At 40.4% G+C, this 16,903-nt stretch overlaps 1 protein-coding gene across 1 annotated transcript; it reads left to right on the plus strand.

Annotated features, from left to right (window-relative positions):
- The first annotated feature begins 5,192 nt into the window (after positions 1-5,192).
- On the plus strand, positions 5,193-12,377 carry LOC103504915 (tektin-4). Its single transcript, XM_008469214.2, has 8 exons — positions 5,193-5,255; positions 5,556-5,776; positions 6,395-6,577; positions 7,146-7,269; positions 7,981-8,195; positions 9,687-9,912; positions 10,720-10,874; positions 12,164-12,377. The coding sequence occupies exons 1-8, from the start codon at positions 5,193-5,195 to the stop codon at positions 12,375-12,377; spliced, it is 1,401 nt and encodes a 466-aa protein (XP_008467436.2).
- The last annotated feature ends 4,526 nt before the right edge of the window (positions 12,378-16,903 follow it).

The raw sequence follows: 16,903 nt of genomic DNA on the forward strand, positions 1-16,903 counted from the left end.
AAAACAGAGTAAGCGGAGAGCATCGAGCAGGTAGGGGGAAATGACGATAGAGGGAGCAACGCATAGATCTAAGAGCAAAAAGATCTACTATGTTCTCCGCTCCACTCTGTTTTTTGCCTTAAGTACCAATTACCGATGCTAAGATTGCTAAGTAACATTTTCTGTGATTTGCATCTGGACTTATTCTAGACTACGTCAGCTCCCATGGCGTAGTGGTCACTGCGCTCGCCTTGCACGCGGGAGACTCGGGTTCGATTCCCGGCGGGGTCAAGAAATTTGTATCATGCAAATGATTGATTCCGTGACTGGCTGTTGCGGGGCCCACTCAGCCTCGTGAGGAAAATGAGTAGCTATGACATATAAATGCGCATAGCGACCGGTGCCAGCATGGTAGGTAAACATTGAATTTTAGGATTATTGAGATATTGGGAAAATCCTACAAATGCTGCAGTGAGCACCAAAGTTGTGACATAATAACACAAAAAAACTGCATTTACATTTTTTTTTTACATTTACATTATTATTATTAATATTATTTTGAACAAACGAAGAAACTGCTGGGAAAAAGGGACTCTAATCCTATGTCAATGAAGTATTCTGAAAAAATCTCCATAAAGTGTTCGAATTCGAATTGTCACTGCTACAACAACAACATCTGGACAATCGCGAGCTGCTAGCTTTTCCAAAAGTTTACTAATTAGCGTCACTTACCCCAAGTACTCAGAACATTCAGGAGCAAAACGACCCACAGGGAATAGGGATGCATACATCCCCTTGAAAACTCTATAGCCCATGATCCCAAGCAAGAGCTCCTTTCAAAACTAGGATCTCTAAACCAACACTTCAATAGAACCCATTAGAAACTAGATTCTTTGTCCCTATTAGTGTTGACAACTGCTGTAGATAGGGCATTTTAGACCCTATTTATACTTGCCATTGGTAGGTAATTTCAGTAAATTGTTTACTGACACGCTAACCGTGAAGGTCACAGGTGGAAAACGCACATTGTTTCATAAAGGATTAATAAATTAAGAGAAAACGCTAATTAGAGGAGAGGCAATGAGTCTATTCTTTTAGGCAAGAAAGTCACAAACATATGTGATGTGTCATAGAGTCATAGTAATAGAGCATATGAGAAAAATAAATCACCTGTCCTAATTAAAGAGGGGGGTTCATTCAGTTCCATCTATACCGGGCCTAGGCTCTTAGTCCCATCTACAAGAGGGGACCTGGAACCACAATTTTAATTTACTAAAAAACTAAACAGGAGAGGGTACTTGATTGACTTGGTAACTTTGTGAAGGTCCAAAACGGAAAACGTTTTCCATACAACCACAACCCAATAGTTATACAGGAGGGTATGAATTTGTAATTGTAACCACCTCGTCAGCTGTCCTCAAGAAACTGAGAACACTTTGAAACAACCAGCAGCAAACTTTGTTACAGACAGGTCACCTATCCAAATACTAACCAAGCACAACGTTACTTAACTTCAATGATTCACCTGGAGCTAGTGAATTCAAACTCAGGGCCGTATCCAGGATTTTGTCGAGGGAGGGCCCGAGGGTCCAAACTCTAATGGACGGGGGGGGGGGGTCAAGTCTTGATTTACACAATCCTTCCTAAAACTTTAGTATAAATCCCAAAGTTTGAATCGACTGAGGAGGAAACTGCTCAGGTCTATGACAATCCATTCTTTCATAGATCTTCTTTCTTCTTATTGGGAATTGGGAGTGTTCTTGGGAGTTGCTTAGTTGGTCTCTCAAAATTAGGAGAGCTTTGTTTGATAAAAATTCCCTCCATGAGGGAAAAAAAAGTAAAGTCCCACCCGAGTTTTTTGAAGATGTATGGTAAAATCCCTCTCAGCTTATTTTATTTTATTGAGTTTTTTATAATATTCTTTTAGTAATACTAATACCTATATTTTGTTGTACTTAATTTTTGTGATTAAGTATGTTTAAGTAGGTATGCAAACTTTTTGTTGTAGACAGGTAACTTTCTATTGTACTTAGGTAGCGTTAGGTAACATGCAAAAGAGGACGTTTAAAATACTTATTTCAGTAGATCACTATTTCTATCATGTGATTTACTTTTTCTCAAGAGTAATTTTACTCCCACAAATTTTCGGGAGGGATTTTACCGTAGAACTTTTTATTGTTGACAGAATCTGTGGTTGGGTTGAAGAGCTCCTCCAGGAAAACCCTTCCACTTAAAAGAAAGCCGTAGAAAATAAAAATTATCGGAGGGAACTACCCAGATAAAACATTAGCCAACATCCTAAATAGTAGAAAAGGGGAGCGGTGAAAAAGTTTGGGAACCCCTCTTTTTTGTGGGACAGTATTTTTGTCTGGGTAATAGAAAGCCGTCCGAACTTTGAATTAAAAAAAATTGTAAACCTTGTTTTGTCTATTTTGTTTTGATCTCTTGTGTTGATTTTAATTATAATACATTTGATTTTATTTACATTGTACATGCATTCTCAGTTTTTTATACATTTCTCAGTCTTTTGCTTAGATTTCTGGGATCATTTGGGGAATCGCGAGCTGTTGGCTTTCCCGACTCACTCAAGCTTTGTGAGTAGGTTGGTAGCTTGTCACCGAATGAAGGGTAACTGCTAAGGTCTTATCGTCCCGAAAGAGAAGAGAGAAGAAAGACAAGAAAACCAGCCGTTCCAAGAACGAACCTTATCTGTTTAGGAAATTCGCCCCGAACGGGAATCAAACCCGGGACCTAGCGCTTACAAGGCAAACGCGCTACCCTCCAAGCTAACTAGACTGGCCGAGATTACGAAACAAATTTTCTAGGTAATATCTACCTAACTACCTAGTTACCTACGCATACCTATAAGCAAGAAACAATACCTAACTAGGTAGCATACCTACATAGGTAAAATCGAATAATAAGGATAAAGACACGTGTAGTTATTATCTCCCCTCCTAACAACGCCTGAATCTATAGCAACCCCCTTGTATTAATTTTAGCCTGGGGGGAATATCTACACCCCAAACATACGAGCATTCAAAATCCTTTTCCTTGTGTGAGAATCGAACTGAAACGCGTTTTGGCTATAGGGGGAAAAAATTAATCAATAGGGGGGAAAATATATCAGCTCTTTTTTCAATTAGGTATATTTTGTTTGTTTGTTTGTTTGTTTTTTTTTTTTTTTTTTAACAATTTGGGGAAAAATGGTCATTAAAAAGCGTCATAATCATAATATAGTAACGTCAGAGTTAAAAATCATATTTCTACAGCTGGTCCGTGGAAAGGTAAATTTCTGAGACAGAATGCAGTGTAGGCGTAACACAAACCCTTCTCGAGACAAGATTTTGCTGGCAGCTCTGAATAAAAATCAAGGTAACATCTTTCCGTAGGAAATCAAGGCTACAAAATTCGTAGAACTCCCAACAAAAAATAACCCCGTCAACATTATGTTATAACAACAACTTGTTTGCTGGAAAATAAACAAATCCCCAAACACAAAGCGAATGCCTTCGGGGCTGAATTGGAAAAGAGGGCTGATGAAAAATTACACGTACTTTTCGTGGAAAAGCTCAGCGCAACACACTGAGACCTGGGGCATGAAAACATGTTGGGGTCGACAGGGAAACATTATGATATTGGACCCTATCAAAGGGCCGTATAGACTTTTCCCTATCAGGGCCGTAGAGACGGAAAGGTAACGAAGGCCTTATCGTCCCGAAATCGAAGAGAGGAGGACGGGATAGAAGTGGGCAGATCCGAGGACAAACTTTATTAATTTGTTTAGGAAAAAGTTCGCCCCGGACGGCTGGCCAGCAGAAAAAGATAAAACATGGAGATATTTGTCCTGTCAGCCAAATAATAAAAGTGGAATATTATTGGCTAATTGGCCTCATCAGGGCCGAAGGAAAGGAAAAAACGTAGAAAAAGTTGTGTTCTTATTTCTCTTCCCTTTCCAAGCCATTATAGGGAAATCGAAGAGAGGAGGACGGGATAGAAGAAGCAGATCCGAGGACAAACTTTATTTGTTTAGGAAAAAGTTCGCCCCGGACGGCTGGCCAGCAGAAAAAGATAAAACATGGAGATATTTGTCCTGTCAGCTAAATAATAAAAGTGGAATATTATTGGCTAATTGGCCTCATCAGGGCCGAAGGAAAAGAAAAAACGTAGAAAAAGTTGCGTTCTTATTTCTCTTCCCTTTCCAAGCCATTATGGAGCAGGCGTTCCGAGAGCGAACCTTTCCTGCTTGGGATAAAGACCGTCCCGGGCGGGAATCGAACCTGTTACCTAGCGCAAAGTGTTTACCTCTATCAAAAGTGGACGCAATTTCAAACATGCGTCGCGCGACGTCACTCTATCATCGGTGAATTTTATCTTGCCAAATTTTTCCCGTGCTTTTTTGACCCCGAGGCAAAATTTTCAATTATTGTTGATTGTAATACGTTGTTCCGCATGTATGGAGCATTATTTGGCATGAATAATTATATACAATCTACATAGCACAGTAGGTAGGTAGGTAGGTAGGTACCTACTTTTACTAAAAATCTAATAATATTAGTAATAAATTGTATTTACAATTCTACAGAATGAAGCTTGCCACGAGGTTGATGAGTGCATTATGCAAAATTTTTGGCAAAAAACGAACGAAATACATAGAATTCCATATGTACCGTGTAGTCCCGTCTATTTTATTTAGAGCACGGTTAACAAACAAGGTAACTAAACAATACCTAACTAGGTAGCATACCTACATAGGTAAAATCGAATAATAAGGATAAAGACACGTGTAGTTCTTATCTCCCCTCCTAACAACGCCTGAATCTATAGCAACCCCCTTGTATAACTTTTAGCCTGGGGGAATATCTACACCCCAATTTTTCAAATCCTTTTCCTTGGGTGAGAATCGAACTGAAACACGCGTTTTGGCTATAGGGGGAAATTAATCAATAGAGGGGAAAATATATCAGCTCATTTTTTATTTATTTATTTATTTTTATGTAAAGTAGCTGGCCAGTGGGTATCCGCTTTGAACTCTGACGTGTTATGTAGATATCTACGCCACGTAAAGACAGAGGTCTACAAACGACAGCACGGTTGTTTTCTACCTATCTAGTGGGTTTTTCTTGACGTTCACTGAACGACTGTTTTAAATACCTACTAGTGTATACCTATAGTGTTCTTAGGGTACTTGAGTATTAACTAGGTTGGAAGAAATGGCTCCGGAAAAAGAAGAACCCGTTTGTGAGTGTGAAACACGAGACAATAATCTTCCTGTGGTAAGTGAATACCTATTTACCTTTTCCTTCTTATTCTTGGGTAGGCCAGAGTAGAGACCTCGGTGGCATAGCTCTTAAAGGTGTGTCCACAAATAGTCGACCGCCCATCGATCGACGTCGATGATTGTTAAGTATTGTCGACTGAACCGTCTACACTGCCTCGATAACATAGATTCGTCTCGTCGATCGACGGCCGGTCGACTATGTTTGGACACACCTTTATACCACTCGCCCTGTAAAGTTCCCTGTTTGAGATCCCATAAATATAGACATAAATTATTTATTTACATTATTCCACAGACTGGTTCTACTTTGGAACCATCGTTACCGGCAAACGCCTTCCTTTGTCCCGGCCCTGGAAAATCTGACGGCAATTCCATGCCAATGTCTACGGCCGACCCTGCCCGCTCATGGCAAGGCACGGCCGAAGATAGTTGGGCCAAAATAGTACCTCCCCGGCCTCAGGTGTTCGAACGTGGCCTCCATATGGATTTGAAACGGGAACATGATAAGTCCTATTTGTAAGTAAAACGACCACTATGTCATAGGCCAGCGATTTCCAAACTTTTTTCTACGCGGCCCCGAAGAACCCCAGTTTGGGAATCGCTGTCATAGACCATCTACCTACGTGTGACGTTATTTTGGACACTGCATGACTTAGTAACCAAAATGAAATGAAAGGTTTTTTTAAGAGTTTTGAAAGAGGGAACTGAAACTGCTAAGGTCTCATCGTTTAAATCGAAGAGAGAAGGAAGACAGGATAGGAGAAAGCCAGCCGTTCCGAGAACGAACATTATCCGTTCAGGAACTTTGTTTAGTAATTGCCCTCCCTGTAGGGCGTCAAACAAGGTAAAAAAAAATAATGAAATAAAATACGCTCCGGATGTTAATCGAACCCGCGACCTACAGTCAAATTAAAGTTTTTTTTCAAGGGCTTTACCGTCCCTGTATAACTGTTGAGGTTTTGAGTGACGGAGGTTTTACTCTCCATTTGGCGACAAGCTATCCGCCTCGTCCCTCAACCTCACCCCTAAGTGGGACCAGGAAAAGCCAGTCGCACGCGAGTACCCATATGGTCACCCGTCCGGATACCAACCAAACGCAAAGTCGCTTAACTTCATTCATAATTATGTTCCCAGGACGGAGTACAACGTGAAGAAGGAGCTCATTACGACAGCCATGGCTGGGGATGCTAATCAGAAAATAACCCAGGATCATTTATCTCAGCGATGTATGAGTATACATAGCTATATTAAACTACTGGAGGATGCCATCGATAGACTGGATCAGGACATTGGGGTACTACAGAATCGTAAACAAAGGTAAAAGAAAAGTCTCATTAGTGGAATTTTATACTGACAGAATGAGATTGATAAGTCCATTTACTCCACCTTTTTCTAGCTGATAGCAGCTCCTCAGTTGTCCTCATCTGACTGAGTGCACTTCGTACTAGCACGGAGGTAATCGAACACCAAAGGCGGACTTTCCTTTCGGAATATATCCCCTCTTATTAAGCTCGTTTCCCCTCTTTTGAATGTCTAAGGTGAACGTTTCATTCTCTTCTCCACCAGGTGGCGTTAGGGTGGGCATGTGATCAGCCGTGGTTGAACGTCAAGAAGACCTACGCTGCGCAGCAACCAGCACGCACGGCGGCGGTGTTTCTTAACATTAGTAATCCGTTGGGATGAACCCGCGAACATTCAAGGCCATGAACCCGCGAACTATGTATGATAAAATGGAGACTTACTTTCGTAAAACCCCCTTTGATGCAGGCCTGTACTCAAGATTTCAGCGAGGGGCTGGTCATAGAATCTCAAAACTATGGCTTGGTTTTGAATACGGCCTTGCTTTTGTATGCATAGGTATCATACGATTTACTCTTCTTCTCAGGTTAAGAAGTGCAATGTTTGGCGTCCACATGGTACAGAACATAAACTCGGAATGTCTGCACATCAGATCTCTCAGAATGGAGGACGATCATTTGGGCGATCCACCCTATCAGCAACTTATCCAGGTAACGTAGGAGAATATGGGGTGATGGCCTTTTGGAGAAGGATAGAGAGGAATGCTACGTATAGAACATATGGACGTCATGAGTTTAGGGATAGGAATACACACCGGGGATTTAGCTCTACTAACGGTGATGCGTTAGGATTTGTTCATTTTATGCCTTAGGACAATTCCCTCCCGAGCTCAATAAACTTTCAGCTGAATCCTCCTCGTCTAAAACTTTAGTACTTTTTCTTCTTCTTCCTAACCTTTGCCTACTTATATAGGAAAGGCGTTTCTTGTCAGTCCCTTCCAGACAGCCCTATGGTGTACCTCGTACCCTGTTTAATTTTTCTCAAAAAGTACATTAGTACTACAGGGCTTTATTCAGAAAGAGAAATAATTATGAATTGTAATGAATAAACTTCTTCTTCTTCTTCTTCTTCTTCTTCTTCTTCTTCTTCTTCTTCTTCTTCTTCTTCTTCTTCTTGAATGGTGGTGGCAGAATACAGAAAAGATATCTTTTTGTATCAGCCATACACCGGGGTGATGGTCTCTAGTCGTGTGTTTCATTGGCTCGTCCTGAACCGCAGTCAACCGTCGCGTCGTGAGGACTTGTGCTTGTTCTTTAAAACCAGAGAGAATCTTTTGAAGAACTGCCAGCTAGCTAGGCTGGTTAGGGTTAGCTGTTCTCCTCCCTGTTTTACTAGTCTACTCTCTGTTTAACGTTCCTCAGGAGAGCAACATGGTAAAGGATTTGGACAAACTGATGGCTGACACTCTGGCTCGAATTCAGGATCAAATTCGAGACAATATGGCGGTCAAATCCAATCTGCAGCTCGATTGGAGTAACAAAACTCAAGCGTTCAATATAGACAGTCACAATTTGAGCTTGAACATCAAATCTAGCTCGATACTGTCCCGAGCCAGCTCAGCAAGGATACCGGAGAAGTAGGTAGCTTAGGCCAGCCACTCACTATCAGGTAGACCTGACAGGTACGGCTGAAAAGGTACGCCTGTCAGGTCTACCTGATAGTGGCTAACCTCATAATTTCGTAAGTAGGTAGCAACGATTCTGATTATCAAGAACTGAGGTCCTTAAAAATGTCTAAAGATGATTCCTAAAGGGGGTTGATCTTAAAATTCAGTTTTAAAGTCAACTCTAGCCAGCCTAGTTAGGTAGGAGGGTATCGCACTTAACTTGTAAGCGCTAGGTCACGGGTTCGATTCTCGCCCGGGGAGGACAGGTCGTGTTCATTCTCGAAAAACCTGGCTTTCTCTTATCCTGTCTTCCTTCTCTATTCGACTTCAGACCATAAGACCTTAGATATCTACTAATAATAATAATAGGTAGTGCTTATTTATACTGCTCGCATAGGACTGAAAAGTCCCTTTACTCCAGCAGTAGGCTACTACTATTATTGTGGTCAATATACCGCCAACCGCAGCACCTATCTCAACCAAACGTTTTGAGTTGCACCCTTGTCACATTTGTAAACTACATACCCAAAGTTCAAGTCTCTAGCTCATACCGTTTCCGATATATTGTTAAATTACACCGAAAACCGCCAAAAAGCGATAAAATGCCGCCAACCGTTGCACCGATCTTAACCAAATTTCGTGTCACATCCTTGTTACATTTGACATCTACATACCGAATTTCAAGTCTCTAGCTCTTACCGTTCTCGAGATATTTTGTTTACAATAATCCAAATATCCTTTATTTGTTGAACATTCTTGCCAAATTTTGAAATTTTATTTCATGGAAACCAGACATAGCTACCGTTTGGGAGTAAAAGAAAATGAAAGAAAGAAGAAGAAGAGAGAGAGAGAAAGAAAGAAGAAGAGAGAGAAAGAAAGAAGAAGAAGAAGAAAAAAAAAGAAGAAGAAGAAGAAAAGTCTGCAAAATAGTCTCGTAAAAACTTGAAACTCACTTAAAAATCAGTCAACACATTTCGACTCGTCATAGCAAAACGCACCATAAGTCACTTTCTAAATCGTCAATATTCTTCATTTGAATAGAAATCACCATGACAGATGTACAGAGTTCTCCTCAAATCGATTCAAATCGGTGTCAATGTGAATACTACAAGGACTAGATTGATTTCACTTGGAGACTAGGACTTGGTTGCAGTTCATTGATAGTACAGGTAATAATAATAGTGCTTATTTATACTGCTCGCATAGGACTGAAAAGTCCCTTTACTCCAGCAGTAGGCTACTACTATTATTGTGGTCAAATTCTCAAATTATATTGAGGATAAAATTCCATACCTCAGCTGGGATTGAACCCACGCCCTCCTGTTTACCAGGAAAAGAAGAGAATTAAGTAAATTTTGGGAGAGAGAAATTTTGGGAGAGCAGAAAGTAGATTGGTAGAGAGGAAACTGAAAGAACTTTTCACTAGAACACTGTAATACTCTACCTTTGATATTATTCCAGTCAATCCACCCCGATCAGTTGGGAAAACTACACCCGGGAAAATCTGAACGAAGCCGAAATCACCCTGGCTAAATCGGCCGATGTGATTGCGTATTTGGACGGGCCGATTCTGTCACAGTACGTCAAGGAAGTTCGGGAACAGGCGGATAAAGTGAACAACGCGCTGGCTACCAAAGTTTGCGCCATCGACAAGACGAGAGAAACCTTGGAGCATGAGTTACAGAAGGTGAAGGCCCGCTCACACTTGTCGTTCGGGGAAAAATCGTGTCGTGTGTAGTGGGAACGCTCTCGTTTAAATTACATTGCCTACAAGGACATTTCGTGTAGTTCGGGAAAAAAATCGTGTCGTGTGTAGTGGGAACGCTCTCGTTTAAATTACATTGCCTACAAGGACATTTTGTGTAGTTCGGGAAAAAAATCGTGTCGTGTGTAGTGGGAACGCTCTTGTTTAAATTACATTGTCTACAAATCTACGACATTTGGAGTCGTTCGGAAAAAAAATCGTGTCGTGTGTAGTGGGAACGCTCTCGTTTAAATTACATTGCCTACAAGGACATTTTGTGTAGTTTGGAAAAAAAAGTGTGTGTTGTTGTTGTTGTTGTTGTTGTTGTTGTTGTTGTTGTAGCGGGTTTAGCTTTCGCCGAATGGCGATAGCAGAATCAAGAAAAGGTGTCTTTTTGTATCTGCTATACACCGGGGTGATGGTCTCTAGCTCTAGCCATGTTAAATTGGCTGACTCGTCCTGAACCGCAGTCAACAACGTGTCGTGTGTAGTGGGAACGCTCTCGTTTAAATTACATTGTCTACAAATCTACAACGACATTTGGAGTCGTTCGGGAAAAAATCGTGTCGTGCGTAGTGAGAACTCTCTCATTTAAATCGCATTGCCTACAAGGACATTTTGTGTAGTTTGGAAAAAAAATCGTGTCGTGTGTAGTGGGTACTCTATGAATTGAAGTCCGAAAGTCCTTTACCTTCTCAAATTTTAAGTAATCGGATTAATTATTTTTTTATTATTATTTCTATTTTTAAGGTGGTAAATCATCTGGGAGAAACAGAGACAGTGATCGCCGATTTGAAGAACATTATTCAAAACCTGGAGAAAGCTCTGAAGGTAGCTCAAACTCGACTGAGCAACAGACAGGCCAGACTGTCTGTTGAGAATTGTCAGGATGATGTACAGGCAGGGTAAGTAACGCGGAAGTGGGTCAGTAGGGGTTCCTTTTTTTTCCTCCAGGAGAACCCTGCCATTTAAAAGATAGCCGTAAAAATCACCAGAGGGAATTAATTACCTACTAGACAAAATAAAACATCAGCTGAACCCATCCCTTAGGGCAGTTGCCTCTACACTCTACACCCAAGCCTCAGAGTGGGCTTTTTGTGTGTGAAAAAAAATCAGCTTACATCCGAATCAGTAGAAAAGGGGAGCGGCGAAAAGTTTGGGAACCCCTCTTTTTTGTGGGACAGTTACTCCTTTTTTTCAAGTTGGGAAGGAATAAAATAGAATATATAACCCGTTTATACTGAAAGAATGAGACTGAAAAGTTATTTTTTTTCCGCAGTCTAAACAAGGTAACTTATTTAGAGGTTTGCTAGAGGGAATTGTAAGAATTGAGGTCTTATCGTCCTGAAATCGAAGAGGGAAGGAGGCAGGATATGAGAAAGCCAGTCGTTCCGAGAACGAACCCTATCACACTTGTCGTTCGGGGAAAAATCGAGTCGTGTGTAGTGTGAACGCTCTCGTTTAAATTACATTGCCTACAAGGACGTTTTGTGTAGTTCGGGAAAAAAAATCGTGTCGTGTGTAGTGGGAACGCTCTCGTTTAAATTACATTGTCTACAAATCTACATTTGGAGTCGTTCGGGAAAAAATCGTGTCGTGCGTAGTGGGAACTCTCTCATTTAAATCGCATTGCCTACAAGGACATTTTGTGTAGTTTGGAAAAAAATTGTGTCGTGTGTAGTGGGTACTCTATGTTCCGAGAACGAACCCTATCTGTTTAGGATAAAGCTCGGCCCGACGGGAATCGAACCCGTGACCCAGCGCTTACATGGTAGGCGCGTTACTTTCTAATCTAACAAGGCTGGCTGAAGCTTAACACATTCTCTAGGGCTGTTTGGCCCTACACTTAAGCCTTGGAGTGGGCTTTTTAGTCCGTCCTTCCTTTATTATTACAATAGTAATAAAAAGGTATAAGGGACGGACTATTGTATTTGCTTCGGTGCCGTCTGTCACTCTGTCTGACCCCATAGAAGGACTTATCCAAACCTAGTCGACCTATATATCAAATTAAAGGTCTTTTTACCAGGAACACGAAAGTGGTGGTGCAAATTTTGTTGTGTATGGATCGACTTTCTACCCTTAAAAAAAAAAAAAAAAAAAAAAAAAACACAAAAAAACAAACATTTTTTTTGTTAAAAAAAAAAAAAAAAACACACACACACAAACAAACAAACATATTATTTTCGTTTCACAGATTACTGGAAGAGGTCAAATGCTTAACCACTCAGATCTCAAGTCTCATGGATCAACTCCGTCAGGCAGAAACCACACAGAACGGGCTGCTCTATGCTCGAAACAAACTAGAGTCCGAGATTCAGGTTAAGCGGAAGAGCATCACGGTAGATAATGATCGATGTAATGCTGTCCGGGCCCAGTATCCGTCCCTGGTTACTTTATCCGGACATTGAACTGACTTGTTACATGGATATCCGGATATTAAGCCCACTTACTACATCCGGATAAAGTTATGTGGTCAAATTCTCAAATAAATGAGGATAAAATTCCATGCCTCGGCTGGGATCGAACCCACGCCCTCCTGTTTACCAGGCGAGCTTGGACCATACACATTGTCATTCTACTGCATATATTGTTGTGTTACAATACAGATCAGGGTTGGACCATACACATTCTACTGCATACATTGTTGTGTTACAATACAGATCAGGGTTGGACCATACACATTCTACTGCATACTACCATACCGACGTCCGGCGCTCTGACCAGGGGGGGACCACACACTTTCCTGCTCTACAAAGTCTTCTGTTGGTTACTTTATCCGGACATTGAACTGACTTGTTACATGGATATCCGGATATTAAGCCCACTTACTACATTCGGATAGAGACGCGTTCCCACTTGTTCCGAAAAAAATCGTTTCGTGCATTTAAATTACATAGCCTATAAGGTTATTTTGTGTCGTTGGGAAAAAAATCGTGTGTGCAGTGGAAACAGTCTCACACATTACTATTATTGTGGTCAAATTCTCAAATAAATGAGGATAAAATTCCATGCCTCGGCTGGGATCGAACCCACGCCCTCCTGTTTACCAGCGTACCGCCTCGGCCTCAGGTGTTTGAACGTGGCCTCCATATGGATTTGAAACGGGAACATGATGCGTCATATTTGTAAGTAAAACGGCCACCGGCCACTATGTTATAGACCAGCGATTTCCAAACTTTTTTCTACACAGCTCCGAAGAACTCCAGTTTGGGAATCGCTGTCATAGACCATCTACCTACGTGTGACGTTATTTTGGACACTGCATGACTTAGTAACCAAAATGAAAAGAATGCTTTTTTCAAGAGTTTTGAAAGAGGGAACTGAAACTGCTGACTCTGCTGAGGTCTTATCGTTTAATTAAATCGAAGAGAGAAGGAAGACAGGATAGGAGAAAGCCAGCCGTTCCGAGAACGAACATTATCCGTTCAAGAACTTTGTTTAGTAATTGCCTTCCCTGTAGGTAAAAAAAAAAAAATAAAAAAAGGTAAAAAAATAAAAATAAAAATAAAAAATTAAATACGCTCCGGATGTTAATCGAACCCGCGACCTACAGTCAAATTAAAGTTTTTTCAAGGGCTTTACCGTCCCTGTATAACTGTTGAGGTTTTGAGTGACGGAGGTTTTACTCTCCATTTGGCGACAAGCTTTCCGCCTCCTCCCTCAACCTCACCCCTAAGTGGGACCAGGAAAAGCCAGTCGCACGCGAGTACCCATATGGTCACATTGGTCAGTGGTCACCCGTCCGGATACTAACCAAGCGCAAAGTCGCTTAACTTCATTCATATGTTCCCAGGACGGAGTACAACGTGAAGAAGGAGCTCATTACGACAGCCATGGCGGGGGATGCTAATCAGAAAATAACCCAGGATCATTTATCTCAGCGATGTATGAGTATACATAGCTATATTAAACTACTGGAGGATGCTATTGATAGACTGGATCAGGACATTGGGGTACTACAGAATCGTAAACAAAGGTAAAAGAAAAGTCTCATTAGTGGAATTTTTTACTGACAGAATGAGACTGATAAGTCCATTTACTCCACCTTTTTCTAGCTGATAGCAGCTCCTCAGTTGTCCTCATCTGACTGAGTGCACTTCGTACTAGCACGGTACCAGCATGCAGCAGCACGTCAGACGGTTTTCCAGATAGCAACCAGCACGCACGGCGGCGGTGTTTCTTAACTTTAGTAATCCGTTGGAAACTGGTTCATTCAAGGCCATGAACCCGCGAACTATGTGTGATAAAATGGGGACTTACTTTCGTAAAACCCCCTTTGATGCAGGCCCGTACCCAAGATTTCAGCGAGGGGCTGGTCATAGAATCTCAAAACTATGGCTTAGTTTTGATTACGGCCTTGCTTTTGTATGCATAGGTATCATAGGATTTACTCCTCTTCTCAGGTTAAGAAGTGCAATGTTTGGCGTCCACATGGTACAGAACACAAACTCGGAATGTCTGCACATCAGATCTCTCAGAATGGAGGACGATCATTTGGGCGATCCACCCTATCAGCAACTTATCCAGGTAACGCTCATGAAAATTGTTTTTTGTTTTCCAAAAAAATGCATAATACTGTTTACCATAAAACCGTAAATACCTCATTGAAGGAGGAAGGAGGATACCATTATTATTATTATCAACAACATCACTATTTCGGTGGATAGAGAAGTTTATGCCAAAACGATAGAGTTTGAAGATATGGCAATATTAGAATTATGGCACACAGAAGAAGAATCAGTTCCTAAAAATGAGACTACTGAATAAATATGGACAAATGAACAGTGGACAAACAGATTTAAGCCTGGAATTAGGTGGTGATAACAAAGAGTGAATGGAAAGAATTATTATACTGTCACAATACAAAGGGGCGTAGGCCACATTTTTGAAAATTTGCAGTTGAGCAAAAAAAATTTCATTTCGGCGATAAGAATATGGCTTATGCTAGTTTTGAAAATAATCTATTTATAATAACTCGAAAGATATAGAGCTACCTTCTCCAATAGAAGACGCAACCTATGAATGAATGAATGAATGAATAATAACTCAGGATTGAGTGGGAGTTGGGTTACGCCTGTTTGAGATATAAGAACACATACAAGGACTTTTTGGGGTCGAGTGGATTGGAACACATCACATGCCTTCAGGCACACTCCATTTGTCAAGGGTCTAGTTTTACCTTACCCTTGGGACCAATTTGGTATTGGTGTAAGTAGGGCCATCGGCTATAATAAACGCCCCCACTGCGACCTGGTTAGATCTTTTGTGACTAATATAATCAAATTTGTGGTTTACGCCCCTTTGTGTTCTGAGGGTCGATCTAACTAAATCTTGTTTAAATTAAAATTATCATAAACTAATTACAAAATCATTTAACAAAATTTAGATCTTTAAAAAATCATTCCTTAGATACATTTTAACAAAGTAACGTAAGAATGGACCTAAATATCACAGTATAAAATAAAGAAGAAAAAATAAAATGAAATGAAACTAAATTTGACTAAAGCATAAAAAAACACCAGAAAATTAAATTAAAGTAAAACTAAAAAAAAAACATTGTTTGAAAAAAAAAAAAAAAAAAAAAAAAAAAAAAAAAAAAAAAAAAAATTTTTGGGGAAAAATTTTTTTAACCCCCCAAAAGGGTGGACCCAGACAAGACAAAAATTTTGAGGACACAATTTTTTGAACCCTCCAAAAATGTGTACCAACTTTTTTGGTAGACGAGAAAGCAAAAAGGCCCTATTAGGGAACTATTTCACGAACGACTCCGCAAAAAAAGTCCTAGCTTTTGTCAAGATTTTTGCATGTTGAGCAAAAATCGAGGAGGCGTTAAGGCTTAACGTTCCTACTTGTCGTTCGGAAAAAAATCGTGTCGTGTGTAGAAGGGAACACTATCATTTAAATTACATTGCCTACAGGACATTCGGGAAAAAATCGGATGAAACTCAAGACAAGTGGGAACGAGCCTTTACAACACGTAATTCTAAATGGCCAAATATAGACTTCCGTGAACCATATGCTATACCTATCTGCTGTACACGTACATCCTCAGTTTTGTTAAACTGTGTCCAATCCGTGGCACAAGCTCTGCTTATACGGGTGGGTATACCATTTATATGAAAAATGTATGTTGTGAGTTTTTTGTCGATCAAATATAAATGGAAACTTATTAAAAAAAAAAAAAAAAAAAAAATAAAAAAAAAAAAAAAAAAAAAATCAGTCGATCGACGTCGAATGAAACCGTACACTACCTCGACAACATAGATTCATTCACCTCTTCACCGAGTCAATCAAGATGAATCGAGGACACAGCTTTGCAATACAGATCAGGGTTGGACCATACACATTCTACTGCATACATTGTTGTGTTACAATACAGATCAGGGTTGGACCAAACACATTCTACTGCATACATTGTTCTGTTACAATACAGATCAGGGTTGAACCATACACATTCTACTGCATACATTGTTGTGTTACAAAACAGATCAGGGTTGGACCATACACATTCTGCTGCATACATTATTCTGTTACAATACAGATCAGGGTTGGACCCTACACATTCTACTGCATACATTGTTGTGTTACAATACAGATCAGGGTTGGACCATACACATTCTACTGCATACATTGTTCTGTTACAATACAGATCAGGGTTGAACCATACACATTCTACTGCATACATTGTTGTGTTACAAATTTCAGTCAAATTACATTGCCTACAGGACATTCGGGAAAAAATCGGATGAAACTCAAGACATGTGGGAACGAGCCTTTACAACACCTAATTCTAAATGGCCAAATATAGACTTCCGTGGACCATATGCTATACCTATCTGCTGTACATCCTCAGTTTTGTTAAACTGTGTCCAATCCGTGGCACAAGCTCCGCACGGGTGGGTATACCATTTATATGAAAAATGTATGTTCTGAG

The sequence above is a fragment of the Diaphorina citri genome, unplaced genomic scaffold, assembly GCF_000475195.1.
Source record: "Diaphorina citri unplaced genomic scaffold, Diaci psyllid genome assembly version 1.1 scaffold140, whole genome shotgun sequence".
Classification (NCBI taxonomy): Eukaryota; Metazoa; Arthropoda; class Insecta; order Hemiptera; family Psyllidae; genus Diaphorina; species Diaphorina citri.